Below are 15,893 nucleotides of genomic sequence, written 5' to 3'. Positions count from 1 at the left end.
GCCTTAACCACCTGTCCATGCCGGGCCTAGATAAATGATGCAAAAGGAAGAAGAATTAATAGCATGCATGACTAAACGTTACGATCAACAGCAACATATATTAAAGGTTTTACTGGAAGGGACTTGGGCATAAAACAGATTTTAGGAAAGAAATTATGATCTATGGAAAGATGCGATTGAAAAGGACAATATTTTGTATATGTATATATTGTGAAAAACTGAATGAGAATTAAATTACGAAAATCCACTCAGATGAATAGGGAAGTGCCACAAAATGACGTCTTCCGAGGGTGCTTACCTTCACCACTGTGGGGTGGGAACCAAAATAATTTGAGAAATGCTTTATTATTACTAACGTATTACTCCCCAACCCTGTTAATTCCTGAAGTAAAAAAAAAAAACACACTAGAAAAAGTTTAAATTTAAAAAACTTATAAATTATCCTAGTTAACTATTAAAACTACTTATGTTGTAACAGTAAAAATACACGTTTTAAAAAGAACAAATGAAAGATTGAGTTAAAAAATCATTTTTAAAGTAGACCTTAACGTATTGATTGTATTTCGCGCACGTGCATGAGAAGCTGTGTGTCAAATTTTAGACGCTTTTACAAATGTTACATAAGTAAATTCGAAACCTTTGTCATTAATAAATATTTACATATAACTACCAGCGCCCTCTCATTTTTTGTATAACTGACACCCCGTACACACACACAAATTCTCACCGTTTTTAGAAATACGTAGAAAAATATCATTCCTGGGACTTCTGTCACGACTTGGTATATATATTTGTGTACTCCAACTACGATTTCTAAATTACGCTTCACCAACTAAATCTCGTTCAGTTCATGCGCTTTGATCATATAAATAGCGTCTCAACTACAACTGTATCTCAAGTATTCTAGCAGCATAATAAGCCCTGACATTGTCAAAAGGCCTCATCTGCACCGAATATATGCAGATATAGTATGGTTGAGCAGAAAATCTTCTTAAATTTTACTTGTAAATCCTTATAGATTACGATACAAGTTAATATGGGGCTCCTGGCTTCCTTCCGAAGGAGTTATGGAAACGTTAACATGTTTTAGATTATACAGAAAATCTTCTTAAATTTCACTTGTAAATCCTTATAGATTACGATACAAGTTAATATGGGGCTCCTGGCTTCCTTCCGAAGGAGTTATGGAAATGTTAACATATTTTAGATTATACGCGATATTAGGACGACTTGGAATGCTAACTAGATATTCCAGTGTCTTGAATCTGCAATGGGCGGAGCAAAGTCGACATGTATGTTTTATGCTGTTGTTTTTTCCCATAACCAAAATTAGCGTTCTTAAACACTTTCGTTTTAGGTTTACTTACTGATTATAAGTATTATTTTATTACAAGTCCCAACTATTACAGTGAGGAAGAATATGTTTAAAACAGGTACGATCACTCTCAAGTACACAAGTTTTAACTTGTAATAAGATAATTCTAAGTTTTATTTTACTCTATTTTTCTCACACGCGAACAGATTAATATTGCAACTGAAGCAATTATTACTAAACTTGAAACTATCTTCATGCCATGGTTCTTATCTTTAAAGTAATATGATGGAGCACGTAACATATTTAAGAGAAAGTCAGAATCATAGGTAAACCTTCGATATTGTTAACTCACAGGTAAATCGTTATCTACAAAACAAACGTAAAGTAACGTTATGGCTTGTAAAAAAATAGGTCTTGCTCAAACAATCTGATCTGGCATTCGCGTTTAGTAAACCTATACAAGAAGTTCCAATTAACATGGAACGTAAATACATAAACCAGTAGTAGATGTAGGGAGAAAACAATGTTAATTGACGTAAACTGTAATGATAATAGATGTTTTGGTCAAATCACTATCATGAAAAGTAAATCTTTATCTCGATTATTAAAAATTTAGTGGACGAAAACATTAAAGACGCATTAAGAAACTTCAAGGGCGATATTTCATTTATTTAAAAAAAAACAACAACAAAGTACTATATTACACGATATTCGTCGGAAAAGAATCCTTATATAAAAATAACGCATATACTATCAGGTCGTCAAGAAATTAATGTCGTGTTTTGGAACACTTTCATTAACCACCCCCAAAAAACGTACATCATGTATAATAGTTAAACGAACCGCTTAAACGTCACGTTAGTGTAGCCTATATAATGTATAAAGTTTAATATACTCTAATTCCTTATAGTGATGGCACACTACGAGAAGTAAAGATATATGAACCATAATTAATATCAGAACGGATCCTCCGCTAGAGGTAAAAAAATAAAAAACTGCTAAAATATTTCGAAATTATCTTAACAGTTAAATTCGAGTTCTATGGTCCAAAAATGAACTTAAGTCTTATATTATTATTTTTTCTAATTTGAACGAGCTAACATCAAGACTAAAAACATAAAATATCGTTATGTAACGTGATAATCGAAAATTTTTCAAGTACGTGAAAATTGGAAACTTGTTTGTTTTACAGCTATCTGCCGTATCTCTACCGCAGAGAAACGAACACACCGGATTTTAGCATTGTAATTCCGTAAGCTTATTGCTGTCCCACCGGGGGACACAAAAGAGGAAAAGAAATACAAAACGATAATATTATTGACGTGAATGGGGAATAGGCACGCAATGTAATCTTTTTTTTTTATAGAATAAATATTAATGAGTCAAATTGAAAGGTTGAAAAGAAATAGATTACAGACAGATAGATAATGAACATTAAGCTTTTTTTTTATACAATAACAAGTATGCGACTGGAATAGAAAATGTGCGGAAGGGCGGGAAAAAATGCGCCTCTCTAGGAATCCTTAAATTGTGATTATTATCTTAGTTGGTATCGCAGCGTCAATGCGCGATTTACCTGCATTTCCAAACATTCCTTCGTGGCTAGCCATCTGTTCCGAGTTGAAAAGCGTAACCGTTTTGGTGACAGATTCGGTGTGTTAGAGTAAGACTTACACTCCTTTATTTTTATTTTATTTTTTGTGGCGCTAGGTATTCTACTATAACTTGATGTTAGTCCAGCGATTTTATCAACAGAGGTGCCAAAGTCGACCTCTCAGAACGTCTGATGCAGAAGATACAAGCAAAACGAACCCATATGTATGCCAGATAAGTCAGGCCGACGATTTGGCTCCACGTTATTGTGGAAGATGGAACTGCGAGATAAAGCTGATGAAGATCGACTCTTTTACAGCCTGAAGATGTGTGTGTGTGTTGCTCTATTACTAAGTCCTGACACCCCTGATGGATGCGATCAATGATAGTATTTTATAAGATCTTGACCGACTACAAAAGTTAAGCTGTTTTTTTTTTCTATTTACACAGAACTTAGAAAATTCTCATATTTTACAAGTTGCTCACACACACACATTAAAAACAGTGCATCTAAAGTGACTAAAGTGTATCAAGGTGGGTCAAGCAGTTCAATGATGAACTGGAAGTTAGTATAACCATCTGTCACCTGAGTCATATACTCTGCAAAACACGCACGAGCAATGAAATTGTCAGTTATGATAGTGGGGTTTAGGTTTTGCTATTGCAACTACACAGCATTTTCACCAAGAAAAGTGTGAAGTAAGTGGTTTAAGAACTGCCCAACCATATTTTAAGATAGCAAACATACACTGCATGGTATACACCATTTTCTGTAATAAAACATTGCTCTATATTGATTTACGAGTTGAGTACAGAAAAATAGAAAACTACTCCTTCAGTTAATAAATTCGACGCTATCGTCCAGAAAAATAACTACTTTTAGTATCACTCGAAAAGTACAAGAAGACATCCAATAGTTGTTGCATCCACAAAACGTAAGGTCAACTAACTGCTACTAAAAAAGAGTAAAAATACAAATCACACTCAATTATTTTCACGTTTGGCACAAATTGCACAGCGGTATCCCATATTCAAGCACACGCGCGTATTACTGTCTCTATTCTTTCTACTTAAACTTAAAAGCTCATGATTAACACTCCTTAAATTCGACTATGAAACTTCCCCACCCCTTTCCCTTCTCAACTTCAACACCCCTTGCCGTGAAACAACATCAAAACAACTTGACGTGGATGTAGCCTGAAGAGCACATACCAAATCCATAGTCAGCTAGTCTTGCAAAATAAAAACATAGCTCCAAGTTTTCAGTAACAGCTTAGACGTTTTAGTTATTCTTGTTATACACACAGCTTCTAGAGGCATTTATGTATCATCACCATGAAAACCGTCCCCCAAAAAAAGTCATGAAAAGCATTAACTAGTTAGCGTAGTCTGGCATGTAACTCTAAATAACCTAAAAGTAATGTAATGATTTTAAAAAAAATTAAGTTTCATTTTTTTCCTATACAATTCCATGTCTTGTTTCATATACTTTCACATAAAAATACGATACTCTATAACTTGGGCGCTTTCGAAAGGTGGACTTTCGAAAGCGCTCGGATTATAGGGTATCGTATTTATTTTTTTTTTGTTAAATTGATTTCATGTGTTTCTAACATCATGAATATACTTTCACATGTTGTTTTGTTTTATTTATACACCATATACGTTATATTGCTGAAAGCATTTTAAACTGGTACCAATAACTTTAATGAAATATATTCCCACAAGCATAAATTTAAATCATTTTACCCAACTCTATCCTCTAATAGATGGCTCTCATAGTGTGACATGAAAGACTTGCTTTAAGAAACCAATAAAATAAACCTTGATTTTTACATATTTTTCTTTCTTCTGTTAGTTTTAGCCTATTTTGTACTTATATGCACATGATTATCAAATCAATATCGTAAACTGTGACATATAACTGACCATTTCTCTTTTAGAGATTACTTTGTCACGATTTTAAAGGTGTATGTGTTAACGAAATCGAAGCCTTAAAGATGCACAGAATAACTGATGTACGAGGAACAAGAGTATACATCACGGTCGTCAACCGTTCGGAAGTACATATAAGGGTGTTCAGTCGCAAGGTCAAATAGAGCTTGGCAGACATATGTTGAACAAACAAAGCAGCAAGATTAGGCTTAGCAGCCTGCCAAAAGTTAATTGAGAAAACGTGCCCAGTGCAACCTATTATTTAAAGATACGTAAGAATGTATTCTAGTCAGATGATCCTACATTAAGGCGGAGTATGTCTTGGGCATTACTGGACAAGCAGGCTTTTCTACATGCCAACCCTGCTCGGGCTAGATCGAGCAGTTAAATATAGATGCCATTATGGTCAGTCTTGTGGATAAATGATTTGGACACTGGCCTTGTAACAATACCCCGTTTAAGGATATCTTCGTTCCTATCTCATGAAAAATATTAATGTTCTTACGACACTCGTAACTCACTTATTGACTAGAAGTGCGGAGTGTGTTTTTGCGGCAAACAGCGAACCTCCACGTTCAAAGTACAAGAACGCAAACCATTAGGCCACGCTCGGTCCAGTAATTCAGGCAAACAATAACTTACAAATTAACAACTTTAGTTGCAATCTATTACCAGCTAAACAAAGGTATAATAGACTGGTACATTACACTAACATTACATCCGTTGATCTGGTCGAATTCTTGTCTTTTACAATACTGTACGAAACCTTAATCCTTTCCGATAACATTTTGTTAGTATTGAACAAAAGTTGATAATAAGAGTACAAACAAGTTTGTTTTCACTATCAAAACATGCTTAAAATAATTGCTTTGGATTTCTAAGTCTCATGGAACAGACGTCTTGAAAAATCTGTTATCTTAACTATACAAAAACACAAATTATGGTAAACATACGTCCAGAAAACTTTGCAGACATTTTCATTAGAAAAAGTTGTACTTGTTTTTGTTGAAACAACTAAAGTAATTAAGTGTACCTAGCAATTGACGAATCTTAAGATTTTATTGAAGAGCTTATCAATATATGACACCACTACAGACAGTGCCTTAAAAAAAAAAAAACACTAGGGAATACATTCAGCAAATAAAGGAGAGCTTTAAGCAAACATGAGGGACATTTTTGGGAGGAGGGGGGAGAAACCTACAATTGGGAGCTCCTTATTTGCTCCGTTGAAGCAGCGACTTTCTCTGATAATTATACACAAGTCCCTACTTCCTATTCAGAGGCATTACGCAACCGGGTCAAAAGTTGGGAACATATGACCCCCCTTACCGTCTACGTTCACGTATATGTTACAATAGTACAATATCTAAAAGACAATGATAATAAAAGGCAGTGCACGGTTTGAAGTTAATGCTGCAGAGAACTAGTAAAGCCAGTGTTCGTTTGTTTGATTTTAATATGCACTTTCCCTACATATCCTTACAGTTTCGTTGAATTATAATGTAATTATATTTTTAGGGTTGTTGAAATGAAAACAGTGCTCTTCCTACTTACTGCTTTAAGTGAAGTACTTAAAAAAACTTTCTCGTTTCGTGCAGGTGGCAAAAAAGCAAGTAGCTTAGAGGAATGTATTCAGGGCTAACATTTCAATTATTGAATAAACCATTTGGAAACAAAACAATCTGCTACAATCACAATAAAATAAATGTTTTTCAAAAGCAGTAATCTGATAACTACAAGTAACTAAGTGTTGTTCAATACCAACCGGAACAGTATGGCGATGAAACAATACATTTCGTTCAAAGCCGATAATTAACAACACCGGATAATGCGCTAAGCAATGCGCAAACGGATTAACACAAACAATTACACGCTACTGTATATTTTACGTACCTACATATGATATATACCTGCCAATACAAACAAGCAAAAATAGGATAAGAAAGGCTGTTTTTGGAACTATTTGCTCGAATCAGACTTCTCTTCATCTGCCCTAGGCAATTATTAATATAAAACGTGTAGTATTAAATAGTAATCAGCGAGAAGTGGACAACGTAAAGATTTTATATTAACATTACAATGTTTTAAATTCAGCCACAAGCAAAATTGAGCACTCAGTAACATTTAACAGTTACAAAACTTTAAGATCACATAGTATTATTACAATGTCTTAAAATGTGGGTTTAGTAGGACTTCAACACCATACAAATTAACAGGAGATGAAATTCACGCATAGAGTTAATTAATTGGTTATTCGCTTCCACATTAATTAACAAAAGTTACTTCAATCCTGGTCAAACAAGCAATGGGTGTAAACTCGTACTTGATTCATGATAAAGTGACACATTTACTGATTGAAAATAGTTAAAATATTACAAGAGGTTTCTTAATTTGATTGGAATATGGTTATGAGTTTCCATAACATAGTTTAAAAAGATTTCCTCACAAACATTTTTTTGTAGAGTAAAGAGCAAATGACAGTCTAAGTTAAAGATTTATCCCATTCATCTTCTTTGATGACATATCATTCAGCTTCTTTTAAGTACTGTGAAAATGTTTCTACTCTGTCATCAAGAATTGACTTGGTAAGTCCTTGGTGTTACACAGGCTTTTTGGTTATAAACCAAAGAATGCTGTTACGTTCCATTGCTTTTGTACAAAAGGAAGTCGGCAGTCAAAAATAAGTTCTACAATCCTGCAAACAAAGAGTTTCCATTCGCTGAGCCATACAATCTTGATATCTTTCGGAATATGGAGCTTCCTAAGTGAGTAGTAAAACATCAAGCTAACCACTCTTCGAGCCTAACTGACCATGAAAAAAAAAAGACACCAAGCATTACTAGAAGTGACCACTGCGTAGTTCTACTTTTCTTCTCTTTGCTTTTAAAATAATCCATATCCAGAATACATAGAACCTGAAAGCATTTCGCTCTTTTCTTTCCGTTACTCTATGAATGTGTGTTTTTTTGTACATTAAGTGTTTTTTCTCCGTTTCCCGTTTTTCTGAGTGACAAACAAAACTTACTGTGGAAGTAAAATAAGTTTTTCTGTAGTAACTCTTAAACTGTATTTCTATTAACCTCTTCAATTACAACACTGTCTTAACCTCTACTTTTAAATAAACACAGTTTAACTTTTTGTTTATACTGGATTTCATTCAGCTGTTCTCTCAGTTCTTGAGATGCTTACAATCCACTTCAAGTTACTGCGATAGCTTTTCGATTTGATCCACAATATACATAATTTTTCTAACTGGGGTAAATGTTTTTCGACGTCTCCGTTTAAGCAGAGAAATTACATTGTGTAAAATGTAAACGGTAAAAATCAACCAATCACATATGTATACTAATATAGTAAATGGTAAAAATCAACCAATCACATATGTATACTAATATAGTAAATGGTAAAAATCAACCAATCACATATGTATACTAATATATTTGAATCTACAGAATATATTGATGTTTATTAGTAGCTCTCTCTTTTTTTTATAAATATTAAAATCACAATTTTTCAACTGTCGACGTATCACATCTTTATACTGTAAAAAATTATTCAAAGGCCACTGATCCGTGACTGCTTTAATTTCAAAAGCTTTGTTTGTCTAGCATTCCTATAATAACGAAGACTGTACGAGCAATAAAACGTCTTCGATTCTTAGATAAACATACGTTGATTCATAATTCTCCTTATGCTACGTGGGTGCCTTGCGTTGTTATAGCGTACTTGTTTATTTGGAAAACTACATCTGCAACAGAAGAAGTATAGCACAATACCTCAACATCTAAACAAAGGTGACTCCATTTTATATAATATATATAAACTGGCGTACTCTGATTTAGCTATATTTCAAGGGCAATATGCACAAAGTATATCCATAATCAAGTTAGGACAGCAACACGGTCTAACTGCAATGGTTCATACTTCGCTTAAACCATAAGTAATGTGCTGTTTTTAAACCGTATAGACACGTGCATATTGGTATTTATAACCCACTACCTACCAGAATGGACGGTCATTGGCCAGGTGATTAGGGCGCTTGACTCGCAATCTGCGGGTCGCGGGTTTGAATCCCCGTCATACCAAACATGCTCGCCCTTGCAGCGTTATAATGTGATGGTCAATCCCACTATTCGTTGGTAAAAGAGAAACGCAAGAGTTGGCGGTGGGTGTTGATGAGTAGCTGTCTTCCCTCTAGTTTTACACTGCTAAATTATGAACGGCTACGCAGATAGCCCTCGCGTAGCTTTGCGCGAAATCCATAACAATCCAATCCATCCTACCAAGTCATTCGTTGAAAACAAGATTTACAACATCCTTCTGATAACTTAGTTTCTTGCACAAAACAGGTAAACAAACTTCCAATGAAAAAGGTTCAACAATCTGATTTACAAAACATCTAAATAGAGAGTTAAACCCAACTTTATAAACGGTTAGTACATGCATGGTATGTCGCCACAGACGGCACGTTTAACACCTACACATTTGGTTGATGGCGAAATCCCAACCATTAAATAATACAATGCTGCCACGGACGGATCATGGCTAAAAGAATAAATGTATACGCATTCCCAAAGAGCTTGTTAAGTAATATAGAGCCAAAAGACACAACACTTCGAGATTTTACATGGAAGCAGAAAACTTTAACAGGAAAGCGTTAACAACGGAAACGGGCTCCTAAACTACTAAATCCAGAGCCACGCCTTTACCTGCAAGATATGGTTGCGGTTAATGAAGAGAACCCTCTGGTTAAAAAACAAACAAATTGTGATGAACTTCGGCATATCTCCTGGTTCCGTTAACAAGATAAACAATTGTTTCAATTTGATAAGCCCAAATAATTCATTACATGTTGAATGCATTCAAAATATTTTTATGGGTTGTGCTCTAATATATCCGAACTTAATTCATTTCTTGAGCCAATAGTTAACAATAATTAGAATTTATCGAAATTTTAAACGATTCAAAACGCAAAACACGATAACACAGTTTTACCAAAGTTGCACGAAATACATCTTGTTGTTTCGATTGGTTATCATCACACCTGAGAACCTACATATCATACTAAGCACGTGAAGGTTTAGAAACTAAACAAGTGTACAAACTATTATATGTGCAGTAAGTCCACGTGCTTACCTTCACAAGTCTGGCCGACAGCTTCATATCCCGGCATGCAATTGCAGCCACCAGCAAGAAGCGTCCAATTTCCGTCTCCTTTACAAAGCATCTTCGGAGGTTCCACTACTTCGGCGTTAGGAACACACTGTCCCTCCACTTCAACTATCTCTGTTACTTGTTCACTTGTGGATGTATCCGGAAAGAAGGCGAAATTTCTAGTCATGTTGGGGCAAATGACATAATAAACTTTAATGGCGATTAAGGACAAGCACGCCCCCTGGTCGCGGAAAGCAAAATAAACACCTCTTTTGGTAACTGGAATACTTCGAATTTCGGTGTTTATGATGACTTCATTGGATGACATGAAGCGCCCCTCATCGGCTGCAATTCGATCGACGAGTTTGTAAGATTCGGGCTCCCAGGGTGGAGGTTCCTTTGTTGCAGCATCAAACTCGTAGTAGAGTAAGGAGAAGGTTTCCTTACATGATAAAGCCATGCCTGGAAAGAGATTACAATCCCGCATACTGAATTTTATTTCAATATACATCCGACTGGCGTCGCCACGTTCGATAAAAGGTGTCCATAACCAGTTGTTAACGTTTGTGTAGGCGACATCACAAACCACAAATGACCTCCAATTGATCCCTTGCTCAAAATTCGTGAAGCTTTCCTCCACCCACTGAAAGTAAACAAAAAAAGCTATTACCATTTCTAAGGACAGTTATGTTCAATCAGGTATTATATGAATGATGAAAAAATCGACACTAATCTGCAAGCAGTAACTTCAATGACAAATGCAGTGTCATTTAGCGATTCTCCCTAAATATACAACATATTCTAGTATGCTAGTTCTGATCTGCATAAGAAAACTGTCGTTTTAATATATCATTTTCTCAAAGGATTACACAAAAAATATTCAAAATTTAACATTTTCATCATCAAACTAAATCTGTCACAGTACAACATGACAGTCTGATAATTATAAAAATAAATCACTTGATAGTTCTTTTGAATTATAGAGGTAAAATGTAATCTAACCAGCCAGTCATATAAGAAATGATTAAATGTTTTCGTTTACCACAGTATAGTGTATGACATTGCTTCATTGATTTTTCAAGATAACTGGATATTAGTAATTCTTGCGCAGTGTGTTCCTACAATATTAGTTTGGCGTTGTTTAATAACTTACTGGTTTTCATATTTAATAATAAATGATTATGTATGCGTTTAAAGTACAATGGCTTAAGGAAATAAAAATAAATCGCAGTAAAAAAAATCTCAAAGAGCCCAGGCATTTTCTTAATAGAGTTAGTATTGATAAATCACATATAATTATAATAGAATACAGAAAAAAAACAGCGAAAGAGGTTTAGATGTCAAGATCTTCAGATACCGCCATTGATAACAAACACAGATAATTACATCTGAGACACTAGATCGTAACGTTCATTTCCCCAGGTGTTAAACAGCACGCAGAGATATTATCACAGAGCTTCATCTAAGTTCCATCTTTTCTGTTTATGAAGGATTTGATTATACGCACTTTGGATGCGTTACAGTGTTTAGTTCAACTGTACAATATTCTAAAAAGTCTTAAAAGGTCTGCCATCTTCTGATATATACACATTTGACTTTAAATATAAGTCACTTAAATTCTTTGTGTAGAAAGTCCAGGTTTTTTAAAGAAAAATACCTACTCATTCTGTACTGCTGGCTACGCCCCAGCATTGAAAGCACGAAGTGTACTCTCTAGACCTGTAAGTATAGTTCCAATCACTGATAAGTACTGTTTTTCTACGACTAACGAAGAATAAAGAAAAACTTCCAGAAAATCACAACGAAAGCTTATTCTGTAAACTTTAAAACAACATTAAATTATGAATCACTCCACATGTTCAGAATCGAGGTAACAAAATGGACAGAAAAAAATTTATCTTTTTTTTTTATTAGTTATATGTTCCAGACAATAAAAAAGTAAGATAAAATTCAAAGTGCTGAATTTGAATTTTTAAAAAAGCAGAGAAAGAGAGAACCGAGTTAAACCCATTTAATAAACACACAAATAGCAACATTTGTTATATATACACATCCAAAACATAAACAACAACAATATAAGTTGTTAAGTCAGGATGCTGCTATAAATTGGGTTCCTCTACTGCTGCCTTGCCCAGAGATCCACTCTCTTCATGAATGTTTGCATGGACGATGAGGATTCCCTACACAATGTTTTTGTTCTTCTTGCTCTTCAACAGGCAAGGTCTCATGGTCTGGGCTTCTTAAGGGGTCTGGATAAGGTACATCCAGAATGGTGGAACTTACACTGCACTTTAGATAATGAATACCTCTAAAATGATGGAACACAAATTACACACTAAGTAGAAGTAAGTAATGTATGTATTCGAAATGAAGAAACTCAAACTGCACATTCGGCAATGTACACCTCCAAAATATTTCAACATTAATTAATGTACATATACAAAATGTTGCAACACAAACTGCACATTATAGGTAACGCATAAACATCCGAAATGACATAAGTCACATAGTAGGTAAATGTACATATCCAGGACAATAGAACGCAAATTACATAGTTGGGGTACGTACAAATGCAAAAGGAAGGGACATAAACTAAACTTTCATGTGTGTGTATGTGTGTGTGTGTGTGTGTGTGTGTGTATATACTGAAGAATCATTTTTTTTGCTTTTTTATTTAAGATTTCGTTACATAATCTGTTCAACAAAACATCTTGCAAATATTATTGTAGGTTAAAACAAAAGCTCTCTTTAACAACCAACATGTGAGAGTTGTTTATAAACAGGTAAAAATCATTGTTTTTGTTTGTTGTTTATAAACAGATAAAAATTGTTGTTTTTGTTTGTTGTTTACAAACACGTAATAAATATTCTTTTATCTTAAAAAAATATTTTTCAGTATTTCTCACAAGTATAGGACATAATTAACACCGTTTTTCAAGAAATCTAAACACTGCTTCAAGAATTATTCGTACAAGAGTGTATCAATTTTCTAGCACTAAAGTGAAATGCAAACAATTGTAAACGCGAGGTAAAAAAAAAGTTGACTCAGAGATATGTGTATTAAACGCTTGAGCTGACAGCAACCAGCAAATTTGTGCATTTCATTTCAATATCTGAATGTGTTCTCACTAAATACAGGCCATTCTGTATAATATAGAAAGGAAGTGGTGGAGGGGAGGTTCATTTTACCAACAGGAAAATGCATTTACGAAGATTATAACAGGGTGGAGGAGCCAGAAAAATGATAAGATATAATACGTCTGTTAATTTTTACAACAGAAATTCCCAATCAGTCATTATATTTTGGCTTACCATATCGCACTTCACTGACAACTTGGTCTTGGTCACGTGGTTGGTTTCACATGGCAAGAGCCACACCGTTTTTTGTGGCACCACACCTAGGCGTGCTAGGTTAAACATATCTAGTTATATCTGAATATCAGTACCTGTTTTGTTAGGATTATCGAATTATCAGATACAGGGGGGAAACGTAATTTATGTAGCTCTATAAATTAAAACAAACAGTTTTCCCGAGCTCTTCTTGTATTAAAAATTTAAAGAGCAAGATATGTATAGACATAAACAACTTTTAAGTTACACAACAATGAACACGGAAGTTCACGACACGGCAGATGCCCAAGATGGTGTAACTCGTAAAACGCGGCACCGGAAATACATGAAAAGAGAAAGAATAGCGACATGCGCATTTACACAAAAAGAGGATTGGAAATGGAACTTTTAACATGGATAGTACCTTATGTGTACGTGGGCTAAACGGCAACGTGAGAGACCCCTAGTGTTCGATATAGTCGCTTTTAATTTTGAATTGTTGACCAGATAAAAGATAGCCAGACATCACCCACCGTCAAAAGAATTTATCCAACCATTTAAAATATATATAACGTGATTGCGTGTCACTTTTATAACGCGCCAACAGCTTGAAGTGCGGAGTGAGTTAGACGGAATCACATTTCGAAGCCCGGACATCTATGGTCCACAGCCTACCAGCTAACCTTTACGCCACACCCGACTCGACATAAATAAGAAATGGCCAACAAATATGGTTGTACAATAGAAACAATTGAAGTAACATACATGTTTAAAAAACAACTCAAATAGTAATATGTAAAAATAAAATAGCAGTTCAGATTTGTGTTTTTTTCTCCCACAAGTCACCGCCCAATAAGCATTTCTTTCAATACCAGAAGTCATCATTCGGACTGGACAAAATCTTCTATGAAACGCTACTTATATATGCAGTACAATACTTTAAAAGTCACTGTTTAAACGCCGAAAGTCGGCAAAATATTGGGAAACCAACAGGTCTGAAAACTGCTATAAAAACAAGTAAACTGCAGATGTTTTGGCGTTTAAGTCGTAACACATACTGCATATATAAAGAACGTTTCAAAGAATCTTTTTTCTCTCATGGTCCAGCCCATCTGATGAGTTCTGATATTGAAAGAAATGCTTATTGGGCGGTGACTTGTGGGAAACAAAAGATAAATCTGAAATGCTAATTTTACACACCTTTGAATTATACCGCAAAGGACAAATTAGGAGAAGGGGTCTGCAGTTAACTTGTTTTAATAATAATTTAAATTTAGGCCTGTTGGTTTTCCAATAGTTTGCCCACTTTCGGCGTTTAAGTCATAATTATAAAATAGTGACAGATAGAAGCATTTACATCATCATATTCTATTGTGGTTGCTCCTACGACAGAAATAAGCGGGCAAAAACTTACGTACGTGTTGCATGTAATTTACATGATACTCACTTAAAATAAACCTCAGTTTCGTGTATTTTTTGCCAGTTTTTTCGATTTAATTACAATTAACAATAGGTAAATGTTATGTTGGAGCAGAACAATAATATAGCACATGTAAAAAACTAGAAAAACAAAAACACAAAGACTATTTCTGTTTATATGTTTTCAGATATTCTTTTAACTATTATATTGCATTATGTGTTATAATGTATTTCATGATTTTGTTGATGCTGTAAAAAGAGTATCAATCCTTTGCTGGATACATTTCTTTTTCACTTAAAATAAAATGTTCAGTATCACTAACAGTTTTTTTTTTGGAGGGGGGTCCTGGTAAGTAAGAGGCTGAATTCCAAATTTTCCAGTCACTTTTATAATACATTTAGTCATCTGCATCATTTGTGTCAGTACCATCAATTATCCATTCAGTCCCGAGTTGAGCTCCATACTGCTCTTAGGGTATTGAAAGAGGCAGGGATACGTCTTGGTAACGGTAGAAACCTAGCATGAGTGCAACATCCAACTGTCCCTGCTTCTGTCAATACCATCAACACACTGACAACTATGGCATACATGCACCGGGGGTAAATCCTTGACGTCACGTGCCGTGTTTGAAGTTCGATCTATAGAAGTTTATTGTCATGTTTGCGATGAAACAAGATGTGCCAGTGTCTGACAAGTGTTCCCGAGTACACGACAGTACGAGTTGGTAAATGTCAACGGTGGTTCTCGGAAACTATGAATAAATCTGCAATACAACAGAAGTCGCACGCATCCATACGACCTTTTCTGGACGTTAACTATGCTGGAAACCACTCCCACCTGACAGGTCATGTGACTAAGCCTTTAAATGGTAAAAAAATGGCGTCTTTTCCAATATGGATACACTTCAACTATGTGTCGCCATTTTTCATATAGACTTCGCATCTTCGAAGTTTTGAAAGACCAAGTTCTTTATTCGCAAAGTACTAAAACTTGCAGCAAACGAACGTTTCCACATAAAACACTTCCTGTGAAGAACCATTCCATATTCCACAGACGATCATTCCAAATCAGATACCCCTATATCTCCATACACCTGCTGTAATAAAACATAACTAAGAGTATACGACTGTCAACGTGGTGTGTACA

At 34.9% G+C, this 15,893-nt stretch overlaps 1 protein-coding gene across 1 annotated transcript in view; it reads right to left on the bottom strand.

The window, feature by feature from the left end:
• LOC106456901 (ephrin type-B receptor 1-B-like) overlaps nucleotides 1-15,893 on the bottom strand; it is a 196,190-nt gene that overhangs the window by 43,248 nt on the left and 137,049 nt on the right. The window contains exon 3 of the mRNA XM_022382689.1: nucleotides 9,980-10,640. Coding sequence (XP_022238397.1) covers nucleotides 9,980-10,640 — 661 coding nt within the window. The remainder of the gene's footprint in view (nucleotides 1-9,979; nucleotides 10,641-15,893) is intronic.

This window comes from Limulus polyphemus, unplaced genomic scaffold (assembly GCF_000517525.1).
Source record: "Limulus polyphemus unplaced genomic scaffold, Limulus_polyphemus-2.1.2 Scaffold270, whole genome shotgun sequence".
NCBI classification, from domain to species: domain Eukaryota; kingdom Metazoa; phylum Arthropoda; class Merostomata; order Xiphosura; family Limulidae; genus Limulus; species Limulus polyphemus.
This window is presented reverse-complemented; position numbering and strand designations above follow the sequence as displayed.